Below are 15406 nucleotides of genomic sequence, written 5' to 3'. Positions count from 1 at the left end.
TTTTTTGGGGTGTCATTAATTTTGGCTTAAAAAATGACTCATAAGAAAGCATCCAATGATTATGCCATAGATAGAAAAAAACAATACCCTTAAAGCAGTAATGTGAAGTAATTTCATAACATGCCAAATAGAGTCACAATTAAAGTAATTAAACATTGTCCAACAAATAAAGCATGAAAAAATCATTTATATGTTGTATATTTGACAAAATAACCGCGTTTCCGAAGTTCGAGCCTGAAAGGGGACGAACCCGGAAGTGATACGTCACACCGGGAACAGCGATGGCAGCTCCATACATACGGCCACCATACAAAGCCCTTCAAACAATGATTCAAACAGCAATATAAGCGATAGATCGAGCGCAAGGGAGGAGATCCAAGTTTTTGAAGAGTTGGAGGAAGAAGAGGAGGTTGGAATTTTATGTTGGACCTAACATGTGTTAGCCAGACGCTAATCAGGATGCAAACAACGTGCCTAGACTACCTGACATGGAATGGATACAAGACCCATCGAGATTACAAGATTGGTAAGATATAGGCTGTTATTATTTACATGATTTGAAGATGCAGGCATTTGCACATAATTTTATGTTTTTGTCTATCTGATGACATTGTTAAAAAAAATAATAGTCAGACTTCATGTTCATTTCAGATCCGGCAGCTCTCGTGCATATAAAATAATAATATAAAAACGTTGGGGGGAAAGAAGGAGATGAGTCGTTGATGGCTTTCTCCACTTTATTGTGGCAACCATAAGAAAACAAAATAATAGCGGACTGCCGCCACATTCGACCGCGAAGTTTTGCTTCTCGCTGATCTCCTCCTCGCCTCCTACTACTCCAGCGTCTCTTAAACGGATTGTGCATAGTGTCTTGTTATGAGCTTTTTGTTTACAAATGTATCGAACACACGACGTGCCGACAACTTTGTTTCTTTTTTAACACATGAAGCTAATCAGTACAACACGGCTCGGGGCTCTCGGGAGGAAGTGGCGTCTAATGGCGTGAGGAAATGTAGTTTTTTCACACAAGCGAACAGATTACAAAGCACCACTTCAGTGTTGTCCCGAGACTACATTTCCCATGATTCACTGCGTGACCTGCGCACTCGCTGATTCGCTGCCAGACATTAAAAGCAACACTTGTCACCTGTCAGCGGCTCTTGTACGTAAAACACAAACTAGAAGGCTATCGAGCGATTACCGTGAAAGAAACGGCGAACCGTACAAATGCAATGCAATGCTTGAAGCATGAAGGTGGAAATACATAATACAAATACAAATAAATGTGCAAAAACTCACCGGTGGTGTGTGTCTCTTACTGCAACGTGACCGTGAATTACCGCGACGCCGACCCGTTTATATGCACATCAACACCCGTTTCCGATTGACAGGGATTAACCCTTTTGGACAAGATCGTAGATGACGCACAATTTAAACACGCTTAACCTAGCGAAAGCAAAAACAACTATGATCGGGGATTGCCACGAGTTAACTTTCGGCTAACGTCGCTAGCTTATACTCTTCATTCCACAACAGCTGGCAGCTCTGCTTTGACAAAGTCATCAGTCATCTATCCAAAAATCACACTTACTTTTTGGCAAATCCTTGATCATAAGCAGACCGGTTAAGGAAGCAGGCATCTTCGAAGTGTTTGCAGCAGAGAACACTAGTCGATGATGGCGTGAAATTCATTCGCTTAGTGCGAACAAAAGATGTCAATTTACGTGCCCTGCTATCTTTTGGCCACTCATACAACTTTTCGTTTGAGTGAGAACAAAACCTCGCCACACACCGCCGTGGCATCTTACCGAGAAGCAATGCAACAAACAATACTGTTCTATGGCGAACTTCCCTCGCACTTCCCGGTGTGACGTGATTTCCGAAGATTGCCGAAGAAAAGCATTTTCGTTGTCAAGGGCGTTGCTATGGGTTAAACAAAGAATCTGGAAGGGTTGCGTTAAAAAAAAAAAACGAAAATATGCTTATAATAGTGTTGTATCGGTCACGAACGATTAGTTCTTTTTGAATGAATTGTTTGGGTGAACGAGACCGAACTAATAATCCTCTGCACTGATTCGTTCTATGAAGTTGGTGGCGCTTGTTCGCTGCGTGGGAGGGCGTTGAGCAAGCGGCAGCGTCTTCTGACATCGCACACGACCAATCAGACGCCAGCTTCATCGCGGGCAGGGGAGGGAGCGGAAACAGAATCAAGGCGTCTGTCACTCATTTCCACGTGTGGCCAATAAGCAGCCAGCGTGCAGGCAGGGGGGAAAGACTGAGTTTTGTCACTTCCCGTTCAGTGATTCGGTCCTCCGGTTCCTGACCTAGCTTGCTGCTAACTTGACTTTCCAGTAATGACTATGCGGTGAACGAGTCATAAAATGAAAGGAAATGACTTTGTCACATATTTGTTAACGTGGAGCCTATCAAATGCTGCTCAAACAGACAAAAACACCACACAAATCTAGCGAGCATGGTTTAGTGTTCTACTTTTCTCAACAGACTCGGGACTGTACCTATGACGATATACTATCAAATTTACAGTAATTTAAAACACGCGTAGCTACAAGGCAAGCAAAAGCTGAGCTGCGGTCGCGTGACGGCAGTGAAGCGGGCAGAGAACTGTCACTATATGGAGGCTTCATGGCAGCGATATTTACCTCATATGTGCACAGAAAAAAAAAGAATATTTAGTATGATCACCATAATACTGATTTGCAATGAAACTGTATATACATGTCAATTTTTTCCGAGTGTTTTTTTTTTTCCGTGTCAGAGGGTGTCGGTTGGTTTGACAAATTATGTCAATCCGTCCATCATGTGCTACTCAAGCGCCCAAAAACAAAGCGCGCGGACACTGGAGATGTCGCAATATGTGTACATTTTTCTTAACAGACTAATGAGAGTAGAAAGGCGACATCATAAAGAGCAAACAATTATTTCTCGTCAACATTTGATGATCTGAGATGCGGGGACGACAGGGGAGCTGACCGGATTATTTTATTTATTAATACCAGTGCAAAAATTCAGTACGATCATCTTAATAATAAAAAACAAAAATACAACAGAGCGAGAGGTAAATATGATGTGTTGGTCGTTCCATATTTAGAAATTAAACTTTCGATTTATTTTTATTTTCGTGACAGCAAGCATGCCGCGTTGGCTGGTAGCAGCAGCATTGTATATGTGAGCAAGATCATGCTAAAGAAAGTCCGTGCGCCCCCGACCCCAAACCCCCACTTCCCCCTCAAAAGGAAAATGTTTAACCGTGTCCTAAATCGAAATGCAAGCACGAGCCATGACTTTGAGCCCATAGAACTAGGACAGACGACGCAGAAGTTCTCCCTCGCTTTTGCAGCAGCGGGAGGGAGACGAGGCTGTCTGTGAAAGCAGAATGATATCGCCTGTCACTCATTTCTGAAACTACGACGAGTGGTCAATGTGCAAGAGAGGAAGGGACCAAGCAATGTCACTTCCCGTTCAGTTATACTGCGAAGCGGTCTTTGGTGATTTGTTCGGCAACGTCACTTCCCGTTCACTAACCGAACGATTCATTTGGGCGGGGAGGGAGATGAGGGGGGCGAACGATTCGTTGAACGATTCGTTTGAACGAATCTTTTTACTGAACGAACCGGAATGGATTCGTTTACTCAAGTGAACGACAGATCCCGTCACTGGCTTATAACTGTTTAACCATTGATATTATTCAAAAACATGGTTGGCCAACCTTACTTGACATTACTGCTTTAAATGCTGAATCAGTTTTAATCTACATGTGTAGAACATAAACTATACGCACATGTGCAAATATAGGACTCTGAAGCCTCTGTACATTTTTGCATCGATCTTATCAAAGCCTATCTAAAAAGGCTAGTGAATTTTTAGATATTTGTCAAAACCTTTGAGAAACATTGTATGTTATAACAAAGTGTGTAACGTTTTAAGTTCTTCATATAAATTTTTAACAGCATGAATGGTCTCTGAAGGGTTTACTTGGGGTGAGGGAGAGGAAGACAGGTATGTAAGGAACACTTTTTAAATTCTTGAACGACATTACGATAGATCGTTAGGGTGGAAGCCTGGGTGGTGCACAAAACTGCACATTCTTGTACCGCAATTATTCAAAAGAAGAAGAATTTTAAGGTACCGCACACTAGGGGTGTGTCCAAATATCGAAATGGTCACATATCGTGATACTTTGTATCCCAAAAGGTTATCGATATGCTCCTGGCAAGAATCGTTATATCGTTTTTTTAAATAAATTTAGACTGGGAGAGGCAAATGAACGATTGTTCATTGAAAAAAAGAGCATTTGGAACCAGTCTTTCCGATTTTCAGGGCATTTTCTTGTCACCTTCTGTTCATTTTAGTGCATTTACAGGTCACTTCCTATTCATTCCTGGGTTACTTCCTGTTCTGTAACAAAAAATCAACTGGAAGTGACCCATAAATGCCCCAAAATCCCCAAGAAATGAGCCAGAAATGTCCCAAAATCAAGAGGAAGTGACTGAAAATCAACAGTAAATCACCTGAAATGCCCCAAAATTAAACTCATTGCTTGCCATTGACCGCCATAGACGTTCAATCCGTCTGAAGTGGGAGAGACGGGACCCTCCTAGTTCAAATGAATTGGACGTCTTCTAGTGATGTACACAATGTACAGCAGAAGGATGAAAAGAGCTTGTTTTTCCGTTATCTATAATTGTTGCATCGCTATATTGTGAGATCGTTATCGTGAGCCTTGTATCGCAAATCGTATCGTGAGGTACCCAGAGGTACCTCATGATTCGATACGACCGCACAGTGTTGTTAATACCGGCATTCGAGTATGACGTCATTACTAACAGCGTTATTTTTGTCAGTATTGAGTATTCTAATTAATTATTTTCCAATCTTTGCAACGCCGTTATCCTTACTAAGGATGTCAAGGCTTGGGTTACTGTGTTTCCACAATTTGGTTGAATGACGCAAGAAATGTCAGCCTGATGATAAGAAGACCCCCTGTTTTTCAAGACTCAAGTTTGAAAAAAGACTTTTTGAAAAAATTATTTTTTATACAGAAAATAATGACAGTACATATGAAACAAATGATTATAACAATATATTTGAGAGAAAAAGCATGTTATTTTGCCTCATTCAAATATTAATATCTGAACATTTAAATATGTAAACTAAAGTGCAATCACATTCGTAAATGAATGGCTTTGGGTTTTTGAAATGTAAATATACCAATCTATTGTGATAAAACAACAAAATTGCAATATCTGCATTAACCATCAAAGTGAGGTCGACCTGTAACAAGTCTTGAAACTAGGGCTGCAGCTATCGATTATTTTAGTAGTCGATTAATCGATGAACCATTAGTTCGAATAATCGAGTAATCGGATAAGGAACATGAAAACTTAAATTACCTGAGCTGAGCCTCAAACAGTGTAATAAATAAATAAATAAATGAGGATCTACGTACAACAAAAGAAAAATTGGCTAATTTACATAGCAAAAGTCCGCTAGTTTAAATGCTATAAAATGCTAACTTTTTTACAATGCTCTTAACAAATGGTTCAGACACGTATTCCCACAAAAATAGGCTAAATATACCTATAAACTAAATTATGAATGCATAAAAAAAAAAAACATTAGCTCAAACAAAAACTTAGCTTATGTTGGTCTCAACAGGGAGCACCTGGATTCAGCCATGTGGAATGAGGAAGACTAGAAGGCAGTGTATCCACCCAAATCAATAAAACTAAATGCAAACACTTTCAAAATAAACCATTAGAACGCCACTTAAATTAAACAAATACTCGAAGCAGCAAAATTGAATTCAAATCTTTTTTTCTAATCGAATACTCGAGTTAATCGATTAATCGTTGCAGCACTACTTGAAACAAATCTGAATAAGGAAAAACATTGCAATAAAATAATGCAAACTGGTTACACTTGAGAGGAGCTGAGATCTCTCATGACAGAACAACAGAACATTGCTCCTCAAGTTCAGCATTCGTTTAATTGATATCTGGCGCCATCTAGCGTCGTGAATGGGTATAAAGTCTAGACTCTGAATATAAGATGACTCCCACTTTTTCAGTCTTATTTCAATGCAAAAACACCGTCTTATATTCGGGCCAATACGGTATTTGTTTTTTGTTATTTTGGCCGAAATATGGCTCTTTCAACATTTTGGGTTGCCTACCCCTGTTCTAAGTAGAGCTGTCCCGACCAGTCGACATAGTCGACATAGTCGATGACGTAAATCCGTCGACGAGCACAACATCCCGTCGACGGTTAATGAAGGGTTAAAAAAAATATATGCATGGAAAGTTCAGAATGTTGGACGCTTGGTATGCAAGCGGGAAAAGCGGCACAAAGCCCAAAAAAAAAAAAAAAAGCACACCAGAGAGTCCAAAACATTGACTTATTTTTAAAGAAACAAAGGAGGTTACACTGTTGTGTTCTGTCTCCTTAATGCCAAGCTTGGCTGCACGTCGGCCGTGAATGATAACGACAGGAAATTGTAAGTCCATCTAACTAATGACATATTTTATTAAAGTTGCTAAGCCTGTCGCGATATGCAATGAGTCCATTTATCACATGGTAAATAAAAATAAGGGCGGTCATTTTCACGGCTGCGTTTTATTGCTGCGCGCGCGTGCGTGCATCCATTTGTGCGTCCGTGCTGATGGCATATGAGACTCCAGTTCTTTTCTCTCATCAACACGCTGTAGAATTAAAGTTCAGACATACAAAATAAGAAAACACATCTATATTAAACACGATACACGTTAGCATTGCTACATATGCAATCACAAAAAGTGTTTATTTGCGGAGTGTAAAGCTTAAATTAGCGGTTTAGCGAACGTAATTCCGGTGAACATTTAAAAAAAAAAGCATGTTCGTCATGTTCGTCATATAAATAACGATTTCTGGAGTTAATCCCACATACTTCAGATTCTACATTAAAAATACCTTTAAAATGACACCCTTTATGAAAAGTCTGATTGGCAATGAATAATTATTATAATACTATTATATATTGTACTACAGTATACTATAATAATATTAATGCTAGGTAGTTTTTTAAAGAATTGTTTTTGAATCATTTTGGAAAGGTGAAGTCAGTGTTCTGAATCTGTTTACATTCCATTCTTTTGCACAAGTTAATTCTATCAGCATTTGAAGTCATTGTTTATTTGTGATTTATTATTGTTATTTATCTGTTTATTTGTACTTCAATTAAGAATTTAAGTGTTCCAAAATGTTTTTGTGAATTGATAAGTGTCAACAAAAATTGAATTGCTAAATTAGTAAAAAAAAAAAAAAAAAAAAAAAAAATTTTTTTTTTTTTTTATAAGATTAGTCGACTAATCGTAAAAATAGTCGGCTGACTAATCGGGAGAAAATTAGTCGTTTGGGACAGCCCTAGTTCTAAGATATACAAATATCGCAGTAATCGTCTTCAAGTGTAGTATCGGGATTAATCAGAATCGAATCAAATCTTGACCTGTGAATCATGATATGAATCATATCTCCAGATATGAGGCAATACACACCTATAATGGTGGTGTAAATGGAGCGCCGAGTTCAGGCTAATAGCTTGTTTGCGCTGCAACTTCAGCATGTTAGCCTAGCCTATCCTAGCATGTTAGCCCCCGCCTTTTTTTTTTTTTTTTTTTTTTGACGAAAACCTTTAACAGGCGAATACATTTTCAGTATTCGATGACTAAAATTAGAGGAAAACTTGTTTTGAATTCACTGAATTATAACTAAGACTAAAAAGTGTCTTTGTTAAAAAGACTAAAATGAAAATTATAAGGGCCGCAAAAACAACACTGGTTGGAATGAAATTCAGGACTCTCTTGGCCCTTTCTGGGATTTGGTTTCACACCAGTCCTGGAACTCATTTAGCCACAAAGACAGGGTTTTTATGTCTTTTACTTTTTTTCCCATGAGGGAACATAGTTGGTATATAATGTTAAAAATTCACGCACTCTGACATATTAAACAGATAATTTAACAATAACCACATGCATTTGGCGGAAAACACAGACAAGGCTGAAAAAACAGTTTCTGCTCTTGCACCCCCTCTTTAAATTAAACTGCTATATTTTAAGCCAAAAGAACTGTTTGTTTGATAGAACAATATGTCTATATGCTGCCATAGCAGATTCATGGCGCATTAAGTCCCCGAACTATTTTTAATTTGTCCGTTTTACCCTGGAAATCCCCATTTACAGACGTGGCGCAACCGCTTTTGTTTAAACCTAGCCATAAAAAGAAGGTAAGTAATCGGATTTACAGTGGGGCAAATAAGTATTTAGTCAACCACTAATTGTGCAAGTTCTCCCACTTGAAAATATTAGAGAGGCCTGTAATTGTCAACATGGGTAAACCTCAACCATGAGAGACAGAATGTGGAACCCCCCCCCCCCCCCCCCCCAGAAAATCACATTGTGTGATTTTGAAAGAATTTATTTGCAAATCATGGTGGAAAATAAGTATTTGTTCAATACCAAAAGTTCATCTCAATACTTTGTTATGTAACCTTTGTTGGCAATAACGGAGGCCAAACGTTTTCTGTAACTCTTCACAAGCTTTTCACACACTGTTGCTGGTATTTTGGCCCATTCCTCCATGCAGATCTCCTCTAGAGCAGTGATGTTTTGGGGCTGTCGTTGGGCAACACAGACTTTCAACTCCCTCCAAAGATTTTCTATGGGGTTGAGATCTGGAGACTGGCTAGGCCACTTCAGGACCTTGAAATGCTTCTTACGAAGCCACTGCTTTGTTGCCCTGGCTGTGTGTTTGGGATCATTGTCATGCTGAAAGACCCAGCCATGTCTCATCTTCAATGCCCTTGCTGATGGAAGGAAATTTTCACTCAAAATCTCTCGATACATGGCCCCATTCATTCTTTCCTTTACACAGATCAGTCGTCCTGGTCCCTTTGCAGAAAAACAGCCCCAAAGCATGATGTTTCCACCCCCATGCTTCACAGTGGGTATGGTGTTCTTCGGATACAATTCAGTATTCTTTATCCTCCAAACACGAGAACCTGTGTTTCTACCCAAAAGTTCTATTTTGGTTTCATCTGACCATAACATATTCTCCCATTCTTCTTCTGGATCATCCAAATGCTCTCAAGCGAACAGCAGACGGGTCTGGACGTGTACTTTCTTCAGCGGGGGACACGTCTGGCAGTGCAGGATTTGAGTCCCTGGCGGCGCAATGTGTTACTGATAGTAGCCTTTGTTACTGTGGTCTCAGCTCTCTGTAGGTCATTCACTAGGTCCCCCCCGTGTGGTTCAAGGATTTTTGCTCACCGTTCTTGTTATTATTTTGCCGCCCCAGGGTGAGATCTTGCATGGAGCCCCAGATCGAGGGAGATTATCAGTGGTCTTATAGGTCTTCCATTTTCTAATAAATGCTCCCACAGTTGATTTCTTTACACCAAGCGTTTTACCTATTGCAGATTCAGTCTTCCCAGCCTGGTACAGGTCTACAATTTTGTCTCTGGTGTCCTTCGACAGCTCTATGGCCTTGGCCATAGTGGAGTTTGGAGTGTGACTGACTGAGTTTGTTGGCAGGTGTCTTTTATACAGATAATGAGTTAAAACAGGTGCCATTAATACAGGTAACGAGTGGAACCTTGTTACACCTCGTTAGAAGAAGTTAGACCTCTTTGCATCCAGAAATCTCGCTTGTTTGTAGGTGACCAAATACTTATTTTCCACTCTAATTTGGAAATAAATTCTTTAAAAGTCACCTGAGTGTTTTCCGCCATATATCCTTATCTTCACTATTTTGTTGATTTGATTGATCAATAATGCAAGTGAACCTAATCTTTGGAGGGGTTTTTATTTGGATCTACCAGGTACTGCGGAGAATTGCAGAAGGTGTTGAGACGCTCTGTCTCAAGGCTCAACCCCAACGAGAGACTGTGTTAGCTGTCATTGACTTCTCATCTCACCATGCTGCTTCTATGGCTAAGAAGATGCTAGTGGAAGGTGAGTAAACTACGTACATTTGCAGGACATACAATCAGGGGTGAAAGTGGACCAGAACGGTCAGGAACGCAGTTCCGGTATAAGATTCAGGGCCGGAACGCAGTTCCGGTACAGGGTGCTTTGGTTCCAAAAATATGACGGCAACTGTCAAAATGCTATGTAAAAAAAAAGAAATTTTTAAATCGTACATCAGATTTTCATAGACAAGTGTTAACAACAAGCATAATAAAGTGCTTGTGTAGCGTAATCCGTTTCCACCTATATTTATTATTTATTTTATTCCACGGACGGCATGGAGGTTTCCTCAGCTGCTGCAGTTATCTGAGTCTGACGATGATGAGTCACGTCAATACGCGAATGCACGCGGCAAAGCAAAATGCTTGGACTCATTTATCCGTTCAATTGGCTGACATACTGACATGTGATCAGCAGAGATAGTTAACTCTGATTGGTTCAAATGTGCATGTTTTCTGGAACAGCAAAAAAAAAAAAGGTTAAATTGATGCGACAAAAAAAGGACAATGCAACATGGATAAAATCTTTAAGAGCAACGAAAAAGTTGAGGAGGCTTATTTAACATATTTAGTTTTATTTGCTCTGATTGGGAGGTTCAGAACATCTTAGCTGTCAATGTGCAGTTTGGACTTATATTTGTTCATTTATGTTAGGCTACTTACTCATTTCCTTATGATTTAAAAAAGTCAATGTTTGCGCGATCTTCAAAATATATTCTGTTTCACTCTGCATACTATAAGTCATTTGTACTTATTTTTCTGAAAGGATGTTACTTATCTTTATAATTAAAAAAAAAAAAAAAAAAAGCAAAAGTAAATGCGTACATTAACTTTTAACAATTTTCAATTTCAATTTATTCACACACACATTCATATTTACAAATTGTACATCATATGTAGGGCTGTCCCAAACGAGTAATTTTCTCCGGATTAGTCAGCCGACTATTTTTACAATTAGTCGACTAATCTTATAATTAAAAATATTTTATTTTTATTTTTATTTTTTTTACTAATTTAGCAATGAAATTTTTGTTGACGCTTATCAATTCACAAAAACATTTTGGAACACTTAAATTCTTGTTTAAGTACAAATAAACAGATAAATTACAATAATAAATCACAAATAATGAGTTCAAATGCTGATAGAATTAACTTGTGCAAAAGAATGGAATGTAAACAGATTCAGAACACTGACTTCACTTTTCCAAAATAATTTAAAACAATTCTTAAAAAAATACCTTGCATTAATATTATAGTATACTGTAGTACTATATATAATAGTATTATAATAATTATTCATTGCCAATCAGACTTTTCATAAAGTGTGTCATTTTAAAGGTATTCTTAGTGTAGAATCTGAAGTATGTGGGATTAACTCCAGAAATCGTTATTTATATGAAGAATATTACATGCTTTTATTTTGAAATAATCACCGGAAGTACGTTCGCTAAACCGCTAATTTAAGCTTTACACTCCGCAAAAAAAAAAGCACTTTTTGTCATTGCATGTGTTGTCAGTAATAGATTTTTTTTCCTTTTGCAAATGCTGTTAACCAGCGATTTTTCATGTTTGAAGTGTCACCTTTTAACTGCAAGTTTTGGAGAAGGCTGCCTGTTTTATAGCCAGCGAAAGTAGGTCATCTTTTTTCCCCATTCACCTCAATGTAGCAATGCTAACGTATATAGTGTTTAATATAGATGTGTTTTCTTATTTTGTATGTCTGAACTTTAATTCTACAGCGTGTTGATGAGGGAAAAGAACTGGAGTCTCATATGCCATCAGCACGCATGCACAAATGGACGCACCCACACGCGCGCAGCAATTAAACGCAGCCGTGAAAATGACCGTCCTCATTTTTATTTACCATGCGATAAATGGACTCATGGCATATCGCGACAGGCTTAGCAACTTTAGTAATACATGTCATTAGTTAGATGGACTTACAATTTCCTGTCGTTATCATTCACGGCCGACGTGCAGCCAAGCTTGGCATTGAAGAGACAGAACACAACAGTGTACCCTCCTTTGTTTCTTTAAAAGTAAGTCAATGTTTTGGACTCTTTGGTGCGCTTTTTTTTTTTTTTTTTGGCTTTGTGCCGCTTTCCCCGCTTGCATACCAAGCGTCCGACATTCTGAACTTTCCACGCATGTATTTTTTTTAACCCTTCATTAACCGTCGACGGGATGTTGTGCTCGTCGACGGATTTACGTCATCGATGACGTCGACTATGTCGACTAGTCGAGACAGCTCTAATCATATCATAGTTCTTAGCCAAGATTATGTGTGAGTCAGGTCTCCTTAAGAAACTACTAAAAGCTTATAGTCAGGAGACTGCGTACATCAAGACAATCAAGAAAAAAAATGATCAGATGAGCAGAAGGGTGAGTTGTCGTATTTTACAGTGTTCTCATTCAGAAACATACTAATGGACAATAACGACAATACACAATACACAATAATTTCAATATACATCCTATGTTTTTAAGTAGTTAAAATTGAGATTTGGCATTTAGTATGTGAGGAAATGAGGGAAAATAAAAATTAGGAGGTGGAGGTTGGGGTTATTGCCGTATTTGTTAACTTTTAGTTTGCAAATCATCTAAAAAAATACAATTTTGAACAAAAATCAGTTTTTGTATGTTGTTATAGAAAACACTGTGCCAAAACACCCCCCCCCCAAAAATGAAAATAAATAAATAAATAAACAAAATTTCTGGCTCCGTGGCGACCTTCATGTAGGGGAGTTCCGGCAAGAAATTCTAGCCACTTTCACCCCTGCATACAATCAAGATTGACTGATACAGTGCCTTGCAAAAGTATTCGGCCCCCTTGAACCTTGCAACCTTTCGCCACATTTCAGGCTTCAAACATAAGGATATAAAATTTTAATTTTTTCTCAAGAATCAACAACAAGTGGGACACAATCGTGAAGTGGAACAAAATTTATTGGATAATTTAAACTTTTTTAACATATAAAAAACTGAAAAGTGGGGCGTGCAATATTATTCGGCCCCCTTGCGTTAATACTTTGTAGCACCACCTTTTGCTCCAATTACAGCTGCTAGTCGCTTGGGGTATGTTTCTATCAGTTTCGCACATCGAGAGACTGACATTCTTGCCCATTCTTCCTTGCAAAACAGCTCGAGCTCAGTGAGGTTGGATGGAGAGTGTTTGTGAACAGCAGTCTTCAGCTCTTTCCACAGATTCTCGATTGGATTCAGGTCTGGACTTTGACTTGGCCATTCTAACACCTGGATACGTTTATTTTTGAACCATTCCATTGTAGATTTGGCTTTATGTTTTGGATCATTGTCCTGTTGGAAGATAAATCTCCGTCCCAGTCTCAGGTCTTGTGCAGATACCAACAGGTTTTCTTCCAGAATGTTCCTGTATTTGGCTGCATCCATCTTCCCGTCAATTTTAACCATCTTCCCTGTCCCTGCTGAAGAAAAGCAGGCCCAAACCATGATGCGGCCACCACCATGTTTGACAGTGGGGACGGTGTGTTCAGGGTAATGAGCTGTGTTGCTTTTACGCCAAACATATCGTTTTGCATTGTGGCCAAAAAGTTCAATTTTGGTTTCATCTGACCAGAGCACCTTCTTCCACATGTTTGGTGTGTCTCCCAGGTGGCTTGTGGCAAACTTTAAACGAGACTTTTTATGGATATCTTTGAGAAATGGCTTTCTTCTTGCCACTCTTCCATAAAGGCCAGATTTGTGCAGTGTACGACTGATTGTTGTCCTATGGACAGACTCTCCCACCTCAGCTGTAGATCTCTGCAGTTCATCCAGAGTGATCATGGGCCTCTTGGCTGCATCTCTGATCAGTTTTCTCCTTGTTTGAGAAGAAAGTTTGGAAGGACGGCCGGGTCTTGGTAGATTTGCAGTGGACTGATGCTCCTTCCATTTCAATATGATGGCTTGCACAGTGCTCCTTGAGATGTTTAAAGCTTGGGAAATCTTTTTGTATCCAAATCCGGCTTCAAACTTCTCCACAACAGTATCTCGGACCTGCCTGGTGTGTTCCTTGGTTTTCATAATCCTCTCTGCACTTTAAACAGAACCCTGAGACAATCACAGAGCAGGTGCATTTATACGGAGACTTGATTACACACAGGTGGATTCTATTTATCATCATCGGTCATTTAGGACAACATTGGATCATTCAGAGATCCTCACTGAACTTCTGGAGTGAGTTTGCTGCACTGAAAGTAAAGGGGCCGAATAATATTGCACGCCCCACTTTTCAGTTTTTTATTTGTTGAAAAAGTTTAAATTATCCAATAAATGTTGTTCCACTTCTCGATTGTGTCCCACTTGTTGTTGATTCTTGACAAAAAAATAAATTTCATATCTTTATGTTTGAAGCCTGAAATGTGGCGAAAGGTTGCAAAATTCAAGGGGACCGAATACTTTTGCAAGGCACTGTATGACAGGCAATAATCTGTCGTAAACATTTTCTATTCTCCTCTTAAACTTATCTTTTTAGTTGTCACGTTTTGTGTTTTTTTTACTAGCATTTAGGAAGCTGTATGGCTTAAGAATCTCCGTCAAGTGGTACTCCCAAATGCAACCACGCTGGGATGAAATGCTTTTTCGTCCGAACAACTCATTGGGGTTAGGCCAACTTCCAAGTCTGCGACACCCAGTACCTACCCCTGCAAATTTTTGCAGAGCTGTGCGAGTGCCCTACGCTCCAAATCCGCATGCCTGGCCAGTAACCTCTGCAGCCTCTTCCCTCGGGAATATTTGTGCTGCGATTGGAATTGGTGCACCACAGTTTGAGTTCAACTTAAACCACATTTGCCGTGAAGGATACTTATACTTCAGCTTCAAGGTTTGTATCCCAGGCACAGGCATGGTCTTCCAAGGGCAGCTGGGGCTCTTGCCCGGACCCACCGAAGCTGCCACAATGGAGAAGGTTCAAGAGCTTGCAGCTCAGCATGTCTTGCGGTCTTTAAATCCTGAGTAGTTCTCCGCCGATGAGATCTGATTGAAAATCATCCAGCATCTCCTTGTTTGCAGTTGTTTTTGCAGTTGTTTGATATTCTTAATCATGTTTTCTAAAAGTGTTTTATATCCATTGCTTGTTAAACTATGCATGCTTTTATTAAGAATTATAATGTAGTTGTTTGTTTGAACGTATTTGATTGATTGGTTTGTTAAAAAAAATAATGAAAAAAATGTGGTGGTCTTTGTCTAAGAAAAAATACCAACAGCACGTGACATGGAAAGTACCGATAGTAATGCAGTCTTGCATGTTAAAAATAATTTGTGGAAAACGCGCACTCCTAACGTGGCACGCCAGATTGATTGTTCCATATATCCGCTAAGAATATATTACACATACTGCAAGAATAATGTGTGAATCCGGCTGGACCGTCT

At 39.2% G+C, this 15406-nt stretch overlaps 1 protein-coding gene across 2 annotated transcripts in view; it reads left to right on the top strand.

Annotated features, from left to right (window-relative positions):
• The window catches only part of dnd1 (DND microRNA-mediated repression inhibitor 1), a 29553-nt gene extending 14381 nt beyond the window's left edge, over positions 1-15172 (top strand). For both annotated transcript variants that reach the window (XM_057852671.1, XM_057852670.1), the window contains exons 4-5: positions 9872-10004; positions 14539-15172. In XM_057852671.1, the coding sequence (XP_057708654.1) occupies positions 9872-10004; positions 14539-14993 (588 nt within the window). In that variant the 3' untranslated portion in view covers positions 14994-15172. The remainder of the gene's footprint in view (positions 1-9871; positions 10005-14538) is intronic.
• The last annotated feature ends 234 nt before the right edge of the window (positions 15173-15406 follow it).

The sequence above is a fragment of the Corythoichthys intestinalis genome, chromosome 12 (assembly GCF_030265065.1).
Source record: "Corythoichthys intestinalis isolate RoL2023-P3 chromosome 12, ASM3026506v1, whole genome shotgun sequence".
In the NCBI taxonomy this organism is placed as follows: Eukaryota; Metazoa; Chordata; class Actinopteri; order Syngnathiformes; family Syngnathidae; genus Corythoichthys; species Corythoichthys intestinalis.
The sequence above is the reverse complement of the archived record's forward strand: the minus strand, read 5'-3'. Positions and strand labels throughout refer to the sequence as shown.